At 32.7% G+C, this 16,442-nt stretch overlaps 1 protein-coding gene across 1 annotated transcript in view; it reads right to left on the reverse strand.

Moving 5' to 3' along the window:
• MS3_00010490 (uncharacterized protein) overlaps window positions 1-16,442 on the reverse strand; it is a gene marked incomplete at its 3' end in the record, with an annotated part of 99,425 nt that overhangs the window by 35,003 nt on the left and 47,980 nt on the right. The window contains exons 4-5 of the mRNA XM_051218866.1: window positions 4,858-4,951; window positions 763-805 (exon numbers count right to left, since the gene is read on the reverse strand). Coding sequence (XP_051072458.1) covers window positions 763-805; window positions 4,858-4,951 — 137 coding nt within the window. The remainder of the gene's footprint in view (window positions 1-762; window positions 806-4,857; window positions 4,952-16,442) is intronic.

Consider the following 16,442-nt stretch of genomic DNA (forward strand, 5'->3'; position numbering starts at 1 on the left):
ATCTAGCTGACGAGTCCCAGATAGGACGAAACGCGCGTCCTAGATTCCACTGCTCATTTTTAAAAAAAATATTCATTTAGAAACTTTCCATTTCAATGAGTATGCTGTGTAGTGCATAGGAATTTCTTTTTTTTTCAAAGGTTATAGATCATTCATAACTAAAACATTGAAAACAAATTTTATTCAGCTTCAGTCTCATACATAGTCAAGATTAATAAAAATGTTTGATAAGGAAACATTCCCTTTCATATTGACTTCTGACTAGTTACAAAACGATATACCTAAAATGTGTACCAACATACTAGATGAATGTTTAATTTGTTCTGTTAACTTTTTTGCATAGTATGTTTCAAGAAAACAAAACAAAAAGATATATATTGATCTGATTTCGGATTTAACTTCTTCAATAATTTGGATGACTGATCTTTCCATAAAAAAAGTACAGTTCTATATCACTTATCAGTGTTATTTGTTATGATAATGTTATCTAGGAGGAAAACAAAAGCCTCACGATTAATCCGTTTAGCGTAGAGATTGAAACTACTCTGAAGTCATACAAATGAACTAGAAATCTTCTCCAAGTTCTTATGTCACTTAATGATATATTATTATATTTCAGTTATAATTCTGTATACGACTATGCTTTATTAAGAATAATTACAAAATTACTACAAAATTTGCCAATGATTCTTAATCATAAGACTAAATGTATTTAGTTAATCAGAATGTTATAAATCATAATCTCTAATTTTACCAACTTACTTTCATTGTCATCAATGCTAATTGTTCAGTATCCACATTATCACTGAAAAATTAGACAGTATATAACTGTTTTTAACATTATATTATAAAATATAAAAGTATATAGTAAAGTGAGATAACTTAAGTTATATTTAACGTCAGAAGGGGTTTTGTGGATATTATAGTAATTTCGATGGTTTAGATCATGAGTCAATTGAAGCTAGACCACCATGAAAAACCTGGAAGCACTGGACGGCCGTTTCGTCCTATTGTGAGACTCCTCAGCAGTGCGCATCCACGATTCCGCCTCGCGCGAACGCCTAACCTCTAAACCACTGAGCTGGCCGGCATCCAACGGTGTTAATGTGTAACTTCAACTAATCCACGAAATTGAGTGACACATCCACCATTGTCTTCAGTGAGTTACTATTTCACAACAGACCTGGTTAAATAATGATTATATAAACTGTCTATGCTCAAGTTTAATTAACCGAACCAATGTTTGCCACAAAGTTCGACGAAGTTATTTTTGATTGATTTCTTATTTAGCATATTTCATGTAAATATAATTAAATGGGCTAAACTTGATTTCATCTATAAGCACGTTCTTAAAATTTATGATAATCATAGTTTATTAGGGTGAGAGTGTTATAGATTATATCCTGTGAACGACTGGACTATAATACTTATGAAATAATCAATGAATCAATTACAAAGAACACTTCTTAGCAATCTGTCTTAATACGTTCTTCTTTAAGTTTACAGAATAGTTATGACGGAGATTATTCAACGTAATCAAGTAATCAAGAAATGGTATGCAGTGCGCATCCACGACCCCGCCTAGAGGGATTCGAGCCCAGTGCTTCCAGGTTTTCCATGGTGGTCTAGCTTTAATTGACTCATGATATCAACTATTGAAATTACTACGATCTCTCCAAAACCCGTTCTGAAAATGGAGAATTAATAATGTTTATATGACTCATATAGAATGTTAACTTGGATCAATTTATATATTAAGTGAAAATTTAAGATCCATGATCAGAATAAATGTGGGTCAGATAGGATGAAAGAAATAATGGTGCATTTACAATTCGATCAAATGTTTATTGGAAGACTATATTTTTGATAGAAAGAATCGATTGATATTAGACAACCATTAGGAACATGGAAACACTGGATGGTCGTTTCATCCTAGTATGAGACTCCTCCTCAATGAGCATCCACGATCCTACATACGGGATTCAAACTCAAAACCTCCGGTCACAAGCGCGAACGCCTAACACTGAACCACTGAGCCGACATCCAACTGTGCAATCAATTCACGAAATCTCATGACTATCTTCCAGATTTTCAGTGGTGGTCTAACATCCATCGGTTTGTGACCTAAAATTAGACAGTCGTACGTTTTTTTTTACCGATATTTATTGTTATTTTAACTGAAATGAAATTTAAGAAAATATTCTTTACGATGTGATGTTTAAAATGAAGGTTTGTGTTTTAATGGATGAACTTTTAAATGTCAATATTAGTAAAAATGAAAATGAATCATTCATTTACAATTTTTATTTTGACTGTTGATCATTAGAATAATAGTATGCTATTTGAAAGTGATTTTTCATAACTCCTGTTAAGTTATTCATGCAATGGTATTAACAGCTGTTATGAGATAATTTTACTTTCAACTGTAATTTGTTTCATGTGTAAATACATAAAATCCTTTTGTATGGTATTTTGAAATCGTATCGTTGATAAAATAAATCGAGTCAGACAGTAAGCAGTTATTCATCGATTGCTTACTGTTACCACATGTTGAGGAGAATAGGCCACCCACCAGCATTCTCCACCCAAATCTGTTCGGGACAATTCTTTCCAATTGCTTCTAGTTGATATTTATCCTTTTCATGTCTACTTCCAATTCCCGACTCAGTGCGTTCTTTGACCTACCTCTTTCCGTTACCCTTCACGATTTCAAGTTAAAGCATGCTCCGTGACACAGTTTGGTGATTTCCTCAATATGTGTCCTACCCACCAACTCCATCGTCTTTTCCCAGGTTCCCCTTCATCTGGAAGTTGGTTTTTCCTGTCCTACAGCGGACTGCTGCTGATGGTATCCGGTCAACAACAGATATTGAGTATCTTGCGTAGACAATTGTTTATAAATACGTGTACACTTTTGATGATTGCAGCTCTCCACGTTTCCGCTTTGTACAGTAGAACTGTCTTCACGTTCTTATTGAAGATTGTGACTTTGATATTGGTTGACAGTTGAGTTGAGTTGCATGTATTCTTCAATTGTAGGAATGCTGTCCTTACTTTGCCGATTCTCGCCTTTACGTCTGAATCAGATCCTCCCTTGTTCATCGATGATGCTGATCAGGTAAGTGGAAGTTTCCACCTCTTCCAGAGTTTCGCCAACAAGTGTGATTGGGTTGGTGTTCTCCGTGTTGTATTTGAGTATTGTGTCTTTTCCTTTGTGTATGTTGAGACCTACTGATGCAGAGGCTGCTGCGACACTAGTTGTGTTTATCTGCATTTGTTCGTGTGTGTGGGATAGGAGGTCTTGGTCATCTGCGAAATCCAAATTATCTAAATGATTTCGAGCTGACCATTGTATCCCACATTTTCTTCGCAGATGTTGAAATCTTCGTAATCCAGTTGAGACAGTTACAATATCTGTATTATCTGCTTAATAACGTCTAGGATTTATTAATTTAAACTGAAAAATCTTTTACTATCGCCTTTTCTAGAAATAAATTTCATTCTCCTTAGATAAGCGATTCATAAAACGAATTTATTTTTGAAAATATCACGTTGATATCGACTGATTCATCTGCTTATTGCTTAAAGTATGTACACTGTCATAATAACAAGTCTAACTAAGATCATCATTATTTAAAGGTGATAAGCATTAGAAAAACTCGATAATTCTCATTCCTCCTCTATTGGATGCCTGCTCTGTGGTCTAGAGGTTAAGAGTTCGCGCGCTTGACCGATAGGTCCTGGGTTCGAATCTCGGGAGGTGGGATCGTGGATGCTCGCTGATGAGGAATCCCATACTAGGACGAAAGAGCCATCCAGTGTTCCCAGGTTTTCCATGGTGGTCTAGATTCAAGTGACTCCTGAATTCAACTATTGAAAATTCTCATTGAATTCATTGTTTCACTAATTTGATTACTTAATTATTGTACCATTCTTTTTTGAAATTGTGAATAAATCATCATAGAAAATTTCTTTTTTTCCTCTAAAGTGAATCATATAACTCAAATCAGATATCATTGGCATCGAATTCAATATTCAATATTGTTCTTATGATTCAAGTGTCATGTAATCGAATCAATGCTTCATTTCAGTTTAATTCAAGCATAAATAGTTTACTCAGTAGGGATTTCAGTTCTAAATAAGTAGCATATTTGGTTTTTCGAGATGAAACTATTCAAGAAATATTCACTCCTTATATCTTTCAATATTTAAAGAGTTTGTTGGAAGATGGTCGTACTAGTAGAATACGTAATGATATTTTTTCTTTCTATAGTGATTGTCAATACATCGTTTTTACATTTAAAGAGACTTTTAAAGCAGAATATGTAATTATGTATATGGGTAACCAGCTAAGTGATAAGTGTTTTTCTAAGTAAATTCATAGGATTATTCATTCTGTCTACTACTTTTAGGATATTAAGTAGTATAAGTAAGTAAGTGAATTGTTATTTTTGTATGTAGATGTTTCTACAAAGTAGCAGAAATCTATACGCAATGAATAACTGATGGATTAATTTCCTTTCTTTGTATTAATAAAATTGGTATTGCTCTATCAAATTTCATTTACAAGATTCAGTAAAGGATAGTATGCTTGTAACTTAGTAGAATTTTATATTATTCATAAACCATTATCAGAATGTACTTAGCAAATACTCTTAACTTGATTGTAAATAAATATTGGGTAACGATTGAAATCTAACTAGATGACAGATTTCAGACCAAGACATCTAAGATTTATGATTATCTAAAAGAGTTTATTTAGATGGATACATCCTCTCATCTTCCTTAGTCATTTGTATGACCAGAGTTCGAAAAATCCCCTATTATTATTATTATTATTATTTGTATATGACTTACGTTTTGTTCAAACTAGTATTCTGATTAGTTTGACCATTTTCAATAGCTGTTCGAAAATCTTTACTAAATAAACTGAATGGCTTCTTAAATGTGACTAAAAAGAAAAACAAAACCAAATAAACAAGCAATTAGGAAATAAATAAAAAACTGAAAGTTTAATGTATATCATATAATTTAAACAAACAAAATATTTGGACTTAGTAGCTGAGTGGATAACTCGGTGGTGTTTGAATCGAATGGTGCTGGGCTCGAGTCCCACAGTGAACATCAGCTGTGAGATGCAGGTACATCCAGCTGACGAGTCCCAAATAGGACGGAACGCGCGTCCTGGATTTCATTGCTAGTCACTATCCATCATTGATAACAACATATTTATTTAAAACAATTAGTCCCTTTGATAAATTTCGATAATGCAATGAGAAGACGAAGTTTATCAGAATTATATGATCTATTTGTGCAATGCATTTCGAACAATCTGATCACACATATACTTGCTAAGACTTTTATATGAAAATTAAAAGGTCAACTAGACTGGTTAAAGAAACACACAAAACAATCTGATTACCACTCTGGATAATAAATCAGTATTACCAGAATAATATTGTCCGACCGGCCATTTTTTTTTAAAAAAAATTTTCCAACCCCAAATTACAATATTTTTCATCCCGTGTTTCGTCCAATGAAATGGCTAGTTCCAAAAATTAGATTTAATTGGTTAGTTATGTCTTGAAAATTGTTATAAATTATCAGTACTTGTCGACGAAGCACAATCTCAATCGTCATTATGGAGCAGAGTAACGTGCCGAGTACGAGCGCTGGTGTTTCTCACGTAACGGAAATGGAGGAAGTCTTTTTGACTACCTTGTTTCTGGTTGCGTTTCCATCGGTTGAAGCGTTAAAGACCACTATCACAAATTTTGAAAGATCGACTTACAGTCATTATGTAGTGAGAGATTCGCATATTGGCAGAGATCAAAAATCCTACATTAAATTTGTGTGTTGGCGAAATGGGCGTATAAGATCTAGCGGTTCGTCACAACGTATTAGACGGAGGAGGTAATTTGGTAAATTGTTTTATAATTTTTTTTAATGAAGGGCTTCTATGAACACCCAATGTCCAGCATTTATGTTTTGTAAGATTATAGACGGCTATTGGACTGTTGTACGTGGGAATGTACATCACAATCACGAGTGCAATTCCCTGAGGTACCAGGGTAATTCATGGATGCGCAGGTTAACGGATGGGGAGTTTGAAACTGTGAGACCGCTGCTGATTTCCGGTACCGCTGCATTCCACATCAGGAATTTTGCTTACCAATCTTATGGGAAATGTCTGACCGCTCAAGATGTCTGCAATATGCGGTACAAAGTGTTCTCACACGCGAACCTTCCTGGTACGGAATTTGCCAATTTATAATGTACACTATAGGTGATTACGGGAAATTGAAAGCTCACATAACATCCTTGGGTGGGCTTTGCGAATACGAATTGGACGATGAGAACTGTCTATCGTATTTCTTCTTCATGACTGCTGAGCAAGTGAATTTGGCCGGTCACTTTTGTGACGTAATTGGTTTTGACGGGACGTACAAAACTAATAACGAGAACGTCCATTTATATCAAGTCGTTGCCATGGATATGAATTTTAAGGCAATACCCATGTGCCTACGACCCATCGCCGAACGTACGAGCAGTGCACTGTCCTATCTGTGGCGCCATTACAAACTAATAGTGATGACGTTCGACCGCGAGAACGAGTAAAGGCCCTTTTCAGGGCCACCCACAATTTGATTTCCATTATTTTTTATCTACTACTTTTCCGCCGCAAAGGTCAAGTGATTAAGCACTTATTAATGTCTCATGAATTTAGATATCCCTTAGAGATTAATAGTGGAAAAGCGATTATCGTTCATGTATTCGTAAACTTGTTTCTAACGTTTATTAGATATAAAGGTTAAGAAAACTTAGACAAGATTTTGTCATCTAATGAAGACTAATCTAGTAATTTTATATTGAAAATAATGTGATTAGCGTTCATGTTTTAGTAACACATTTGTAAACTATCTAATAAAAGTACATTTTGAGTACATTTTAATAGGAATATTTTAAATGAGTGAAAATCGTAATTTTGTCGTTAGGTCAATAAACTTATGATGACATTTATTAGTGAATGTAATAAGATAATTACAAAGATGAATGTGATTAAAGCTCATAGAGAAGTAAACGAAATTGAGAAAATTAACTTATTTAGGAATAAAATAATGACATTTGAAAACAAGTTGAAACCATCATCATTGAAATGATGATGGTGATAAAAGGTCATACAGTAAGTGTAAAAAGAAATAAGAATATTATCCGTTTCATAGATACACAAAACAAGAACTTCATATTCTTGTTTTATATTAAAATTTCCTGAAACCAGAACTATGCGTACGTAAGAAGTACGTCTGATCGTAAACTAAGCCTCCATAGTTATTCATAACTACTGATTATATCACCGTATTCATTTGCACACCTCATCAACTATTTATGACTGGTACAATCTCGTTGTACCAGTTAAATATTCCCTTAAAATATTCAAAAATCAAAAATAATTTAGGAAACAATCGTTTTCCTTAACTTCATCATCACACTATACAGTTATTAGTCCATAATTTTATTATTTTATAAAGTCCAAAAATAAGGCATGACATTTATGAATTTGACAATGTAATGTGTTAACAATGGTTAACGTTTACATCTGTAACGATATATATATTTACAAATTAAAAAGGTCATTCACTAAAGGTCGGGATGATTTGCAGTAAAGTGTTCAGTCACAATAAGTGACTAAGCATTATAGGAAAATTGAAAATGCAAAAAATTTTGTGTCAATGAAATACATAGTACAAGAATTGAATCTTGTCAATTGACATAATAATAATAATAATAATAATAATAATAATAATAATAATAAGGAAAATAAATAATACTAATAGCATTGTAAATGTTCATTGATACAGTTGACCTTACTCATATTTATACGTTTAAAGTCGATAAATATTTGTTGAGTCAGTCAGACGACGTAGGCTTGTTCATTTACACTTCATGAAACTGATATTTCAAATGCTTGTCAAAAATGGTTACATTCATAATGTCTAGATAATTCAGGTTTCATATTACGGCGGTTAACAATATTCACACATGACTGATTAAACAAACTAGTTTTTATTACGACCAAAAATTAATTTTAAAATACAGAACTACAAATAATTTACAAGTGAACACAATAAACCGTTTCAATGGACTTTTACAATTTAACCACATTTAAATCTAACGTTGTCTAATTCTCATTATGAATGAACATTTACAAAATAATCCTTTACTAAATATTAAGTGTCTTTTTCGGAAAATTTATTACTACTTTCATATACTGTCAAAGTCAGTTCATTAAATGATCGTCTACGGTTGGTTCACCTGAATTATACATATTGCAACCAGTAATTTATCATGATGATTTATTGATATGTTGATTTCTTTTTCCCATTAACACACCGTGTGTTACAAAAAAGCCTATGCACACACTTTGGTGATAATTTGTTTATTAATTTGGTATTAAATATTTGACTACCGACCTCATTCAGTAATCACTATTATCAAATATTCAAACCGGTTTACAGATGCTTTTTCCCAAAAACTTTCTTTTACTGAGATACATATGATTATTCCTGTTCCGATAACTAACGACTTCAATTCAAGGTATACTTGATCGGAAAACAAAAATTGATCCCAATACACATTCACTAACAGTAGGATTGCATGGTAATGCAATTAAGTTGGTGTCTTTTTCTTCAAAAGTCTAAATTTTTTTCAAGACTAAGATTACACAAAAAAAATTATTCATTATCATTAAATTTCAAATGTAAAAAATGAAAATTCTGGTATCCAATCACAGCTCCAGATGTGATTTCGATTTCAACTAATCAGATTACAAAGATGAACAGTTTACGACCAATCACAAAATTATTAAAGGTAACAAAATGTTTGTTCATTATCACTTGAGCACACACTTGCAAAACAAGTCCACCAATCAATGATACCTAAATTTTTCATTCACACCCCACAATTTTTTTAAAAGGGGTGGTAGGGAATCATATAGGCCGGTTACTTAATGTCAACCGTATTACCAGGGTAGGTTGATCATAAGGAGGGAGGTTTCAATTTCCGTATAGCTAAGGCTTCAATAAACCTTAGTATACATCCTTGAAGGCTTTTGTACAACACTACAAATACTGACTTGATGTCAATCTTATGACCAGTCTCAATCAAATGTATTCGCGATGGAGGATGATGTTTGTCTATCCTGTGATCTTTTTTTAGACCATTGGAATCCATTTGTTTCTCAAGCCATTTTGTTATGTGTTCATTCACCCATTATTTCATTATTTGAAATTTAATACTATCAAATGTTTGTAATATAATCAGTTCAAAGAATCATTAGATAAATTGCTTAACTCATAATCACCTAAATAAACAAACAATTAAAAAGATTCACTTTTAATAGTCATTAAATCCTTTTGTTTATCCTATAGATATTAATTATTCAATGTATAGGACATCAGAATGAGTTTTGTGGAGACTTTTTTAGAAATTTTCACAGGTTGAAATCATGAGTCGATTGAAGCTAGACCACCATGGAAAACCTGGAAGCACTGGATATTCAAATTATAGTATGCGAAATTATTGTTCTATACATTTCACTATACTTCGGTAATTAAATTTCCTATTTGTACTTTAGTCTAATTTGTAAGTAACCTTTTGATTGTACAATGTTTGAAACTCATGTCTGAATCATGTTTGAACCATCTATTCGTTTATGTAGATTAAAACTTTTTACAGATATAATGGTGTAGATAAATAACATTTTATTTAGACAACATTTATAATCCGTCAATGAAATGAATTACATTCTTTCAATTAACAACTATTTACACAATTGCTTATTTATCATGCTGATGAACAGTTGAACAAGTTTCATTGTCTAGACTTACAGATTTCAACAAATTATAATGAAAAATATTTATTCTCAGAACATACTACATATAAAGATTTTATCTTTCTAAATGAATTAAGCTAATATTATTGAAGTACATTTTTCAATCACATGTAAACAAATTAGTAAGTACGATTCAATCACTTGTAAACTTAACACATCTCAATAGGAACCTATTAGATAAACAATCTATGGTCAATCATTATACATGTTTATGATGTGAAGCAATAAGCATTTATACATTTTTTTAAAAATAAATTCATTCTATCGTCATTATAGTTTACAAAATGAAATCTTGTTTTAAGTTCATCGTAGTTTTCTTTCTATGTGATGATTATGTAATGAACCTTATTGAATAATTAAAACAAATAGAACATTTGTAAGAGATTTTTTTCATTCTCTCAAACTTTTCTACAGGTTTTAATTTAAATCTCAATAGTTGAAATCATGAGTCAATTGAAGCTAGACCATCATGGAAAACCTGGAAGCACTGGATGGCTGTTTCGTCCTAGTATGGAACGCCTCAGCGGTGCGCATACGCGGACCCGCGTGTGGGACTCGAACCCAGGATCTCCACTTTCGTACTTGAACGCATAACCTCGGAACCACTGAGCCAGCATCCAACGGTGTTGAAGTTACACATTACCAATGGATTCGGATCCAGTGAGTGGGAGGAATCCCATAATAGAACAAAACAGACATCCAGTGCTTCAACATTTTCAGTGGTGGTTAAGCTTAAATCGTTGTTTATAATTGTAATCTAGTTTTTTATTCTGTGTATTCATATTTCCTTTGTTAAATTTACAAACGTGAACATTTCAGTTATTTCATTATTACATAGTCTTTAATTCCCGCAAAACTTCTAAATCACTTTGAAATTTGAAGACAGCACAGAAAGTTTACAAATAGTTTTTCGTGAGTTGAAAACCCTATCAAGTTACTTTTACAACCTAGCTAACTTAAAAAATAGAATCCTCAAATTGTTACTGTCAAAGTTGTTTTAACTAAATTATGTAAGCTGTAACTGACATTTTTATGACTGGTTTTATTCTGACACTACCTTTATTTATTGTGTATCCACTTGAATACAAACAGAGTCCATGTACTCCTTACAACACTCAACAGAATTTCTAATGTTTTACCACAACTACCTATTCAGAAGGCAATTACTTTTGAAAAAAAAAAAAATTATTTGTTAATTTTCACAGTTTGTACATTTATCATAAAATGGTTGTACGTGTTGTTTAAGTGTATAACCTTGAACACACTTTCTTCCTTTGTGTATCATTCATAACATGACACACGCTGTTAAGTTCTCGTAAATACACTACTATACACACGTTTCTCATTCTCCATTTCTGTGGTTATAATAACTGAACTCTGAAATATCTATTATCTACATTTATAGACTGCAACTACATTTACATGATATTTTACGTCTGACTATATTCCTCGAACTAATAACAACCTCATCGGAATTATTAATTATGTATAATTGTGGATTGTGGTACCAAACGCAACCTGAACACGTACAAACCTGCCGATTTAAGTAACATCCCTTAATTGTTATTTATGCTTACAACTTATAATTGACATATTATCACATTAACATTTGAACGTAATAAGTTTATTGCTATCATTGAGTTAATATATATTTTGGTCCATCACAATAGTATTACAATCTGGAGAAGTGTCAGCCATTAGCTTAGTTAAAATACTAGTACGAAAATCTTTAACAATTACAAAGACTTTAACATGGTTATAAAATTAACTATGTGATTGTCTCACAGTGATCTCTACTGCTATCTACTCACTTATTTGGTTAGTTTGTAATTCTGATAAGTTTAATTGAGAATTTTGTATGTGACAATTAAGTAATTAATAGAACTATCATAGTTTGTTATACTTAATATGATTACTAAAATGGGTCTATTTTTAGAATTATGCCAAAATAAATGATGTTAACTTTAATAAACTAACATTTTTCTGTAAAAATTTCCCAATGAGTCCAGTTTGTTTAAGCTTTGAAGCATAGAGTTACAAGTTGATTTGTGAAATTCTGATCTAAACTCTTAAGATTTTAACAATAAGATAATATTGCTCGATCATAAAAAATGATATTTACGATTATATATATTTATACGGTTGTATAAGATAAGCTAAATAAAAGCTCATATGTTTTAGTTCTCCATATGATCAATGACGTAAATATGTGTTTATAACAACAAAACTGTTGGGATATTCAGAAAAATATCCCAAAAACTATCTTGTTAAGTCTAATGCTATTCTTGGACTTGAAATGGCATCATTTTTCTAGTGGTTTATTTTTATTTCACGTGTCATTTCCCTGTTAACCAAATATTGTACAAATGTTATTTTCTATTTTATGGTACGTTGTGGTCTGTTTGATTGGTATATAAACTCAATATATTTGAAATATAATGATTCATATTGCAGAGGCTGAGACTTATGTTCTGGACTTAACTGGTTGGGCTAGGCGGAAAGCAGAGCCAATCAGGACTCTAGGCAGCTCGCACGTGTTTACGCGTCCTTGGTCCGATAGATAATTCACTGCCCTCTAATCGACGCTCACAAGTTATAACAAAAACTAAAAACAATTTCTATTCATATATATTGATAAGAGATTCAACAATTTCATTGAAATATGTTTATCAGTTATAAGCAATATATTATCGGAGATAAAAAAAATAGTCAGTTGTTTCATAACTCCACAAATTTTTCAATGTATTCAAAATTAATAAACGAATTAGTCAGAAGACATGATATCAATGTATTGTGAGCTAACATTATAGGAAAAATTTCAAAGTGTTATGTATAGAGAATGTGGATGTAATGCATAGTTGAAATACTATTAGAAATGAATCTTCACAAGATCATTTACATGTACTTTGTACTTTTGAAGTACAAAGTATTTTTACAAGACTAGCAGGATCCTAAACATACACTCACTGTGAGTAGTTAGCGGGTAGAAATAATCGAGAAATTCATGTATCTGGGTAGCTCCATAAATGCTGCTCATGACGTGAGTGATGAAATCAATTCACATACAGTGAAAGCTAGAGCCGTTTATGTCTATCTAGGCCATCTTTGACGCATTCGTGATGTTAGTCTATCTGTAAAAAGTCGGATTTAGAATGAGTCAGTGAGAGCATTTTTGCTCTATGCTTATCAGACCTGATCTCTCAGAGTTGAGGATGTTAAACGACTTTCCATGTTTGATCATCCTTGTCTCCGAAGGATTGCTGACATTCAGTGGCAACATCATGTTAGTAATGAGAAGGTTCGGCATCGTGTGTTCGAGCACAGAGACAATAATTCAATTGGTGTAACTATCTTGAAACATAGACTTCGGTGACTTGGATATGTCCTGCGAATGTCGTCCCAGAGAATTCCACGTGGTGCATTATTTGCCGACGCAGAGACCGGTTAAAAAAGGGAGAGGTAGTCAGCGCATGACATGGTGTTGTAGTATGGAAGAAGGTTGTACACGATTGGCCTGTGTTGGTCCTTCACAAATCTTCGGTTAGAGTCCTAGAGATGGTGTAACACGATAGCTAGGGTCATTATCAGAAATGGCTCAAGATAGAAGTCGGCGGTGGTCCTGCTACAACTTTCTTTTACTTTCTTCATAAAAAAGGACGTACCTTCTTTAACTGGAAAAATTCTTTCTGGTTGCATCTTTGCTAACTTAACTCCCCCTTTAATTATTATTATTATCACTGATCATCTTACTTAGATTTAGTGTCTGAAATTATCAATTAGGTTGAATGGAATATATATATATATATATATATATATATATATATATATATATATATATATAAAGACAAAGAGCTGTTTATAGATGCTCCACCCAAACTTTATACTCATTACACTACTATTATATAATTCATAGTTAATGATGCTTGAAGTAGAATAGCAAATCATCTAACGTATCCTAACAAAACAATCATGTACGCTGTAATCTAGACCTTATAAACAAGAATATCCAAGTAGCCTGACTCTACACTGACATCATGAATTCAACCAACTTAATTTCAGTTTTGACTTTCATTTATTTACTATATGTTTCATTTGTTATTTTCTAATTACTCAATATAATTAAAAAAACCAAAAAGTAAATAACCAAACAAACTGTATTATAAATTATTGAAATAATTTTAAAAATAAATAAATAAACTTAATCAAAACAAAATTACTTCACTGGTTGGAATCATGAATCAATTGAAGCTAAACTATCAAGGAAAACCTGGAAGCACTGGACGGCCGTTTCGTCCTAATATGGAACTCCCCACCAGTGAGCACCCACGATCCCTCTTCGCGAGATTCGAATCCAGGATCTATCAGTCTCGCGCGTGTGGGCTTAACCCCTAGGCCACTAAGCCAGCATCCAACGGTTTTAATGTCTAAATTCAACTGATTGACGAAGTTGAGCCATCGTCCACCATTGTGTTCAGTGAGTTACTATCTCGCAAGAGACCCAGTTGAACTCCACTGGTTACTGCTTCTCACTGGAACTCCAGAAAATACCTCTTGAAGTCAGGGCACCGACGAAGAGTCCCACACAAGGACGAAAAAGCCGTCCAGTGCTTCCAGGTTTTCCATGATGGTCTAGCTTTAATTGACTCATTATCTCAACTATTGAAATTACTACAATCTCCACAAAACCCCTTCTGATAATAATGTCATAAATAATACAAAATAAATTTAGTTAAATTAACTTTTAGGAAAAAAAAATTAACTTACAAAAAAATCTATCCATGATTGTCAACCCATTTTTATTATCAGTAATTTAAATAATCAATATATTCAAATCAATATCCATCCAATGTGATTTGATTAATAACCAATAACATTGTTGTCATGATAATGATTGATCATTATTTGAATGACATTGGAACATTCATATATTAACCATAGAGTTGATTAGAATAATGATAGTTGTGTTTTATAGCATGAACAAAAAGTAAATATAAACAGGTAAATAATGAGCAAAAATAAAATTAGGATTTTTTTAAAAAGAAATCTATTTTTTATAAATAGTTAAGAATTCATTAAAATGTATATTACTGAATAATTAAAAAGTAGTTCTTGGTGAAGTTTTGTTCTCTGAGCTGGATGTTTCGGTCGTGGAGCTTTCATCGTTCTTCTGAACGACATCATCAGCACAAAATTCAGATAGAAGTGAAGTGTCCCAATTTCTCCATATGTGTTTCACAGCTTTTTCTGTGCACCTCTTCTCCACTATCTCAATTAAAAGTAGTTCATTTCACAGATGAATATCAATTAAATCACTATTGCAAACTAGTTTGTTCATTTAACTACCTTTATATAAGATTGAACGAAAACTATTTGAATCTTGAATTAATTATGACTTTTTCAACTTCATTGGTTATGTTTCTTGCTTTATCAAACTCATGTTTTAATTTTCAGAATGAATATGACTTTTGTAAACCACGAAATTGAAGATATCAATGGATTCGAATAGTGTGAGCTATAGCTACTAAGTGCCTGTGTGGTCACATATACATAGGGAGGAGTAATTGTGACCTAAAAATTAGGGTGTGTGAAAATATGCCTAAATGGTCGCAGAAACAAATACAATCAGAGTAGAGGAAAAACATCCATCATTCTCAATTGCTAAACACATAATCGAAGCAGGCCATAAGACTGATCCTAACTCGGCTTTTGTGATGTCGCAAAAAGGTGTAAAAGGGTGTATACTATGGTTTATTGAAGCCATAGCCAAACGAAAATTCAAAACCTTTTGTGCATTCAAAAACAGTTTCTTCTCACTTTAAACTTACTCTGATAATATTAGCTTATTATCCAGAGTGATTAGGTTTCAAATTGTTAAGACATTGCTTTCTTTATTATCCTTGACTTCTCTTACCCTCTATTTCTAGTGTAGTTGACCTTTTATTTTTATATATAAATGTTTCAATAACAACCATATGTGTAATCTCATCTTTCGAAATATATTCCGCTAATATATCACATGGTTCTGACAATCTTCGTCTTTTTATTACACTATCGAGATAAGGCATTTATTGTATAAAGTCTAACTGTAGAATACAAATTGTTTTCAACATTTTTATTTATTTATTTATTTAAACACATAAACGTTGGTACAGGGAGGCACCAAATACATATGCGCTACATAAACCATTCGATTTGTGTGTGGGCTGTGATACTGCCCGGGTGCCCAAACCAAAGCAGGTGGTTTTCTTAGAGGGCCACACTCGGAGCCTTTGACCTAAAGGTCCAATCCACAAGGCAATGGAGCAACGTAAGGAGATGCAATCCCATGATAGACGGTGACCAATAATTGGTTCACACGCCATTCGTTCCTCCAGGATCCCAGAACCCATTCTCCAATCTACACTGTCGTGAACATTTCTTTCTAGTTCTATTCAATTCTTGTTCACTATTTTCATATTTGTGTCCATTTCTCGGCGTAATATGTTCTTTGATCTTCCTCTTTTCGTTTGGCCTTGAGGATTCCACGTGAGGGCTTGACTTGTGACGCAGT

The sequence above is a fragment of the Schistosoma haematobium genome, chromosome ZW (genome assembly GCF_000699445.3).
Source record: "Schistosoma haematobium chromosome ZW, whole genome shotgun sequence".
Taxonomy (NCBI): domain Eukaryota; kingdom Metazoa; phylum Platyhelminthes; class Trematoda; order Strigeidida; family Schistosomatidae; genus Schistosoma; species Schistosoma haematobium.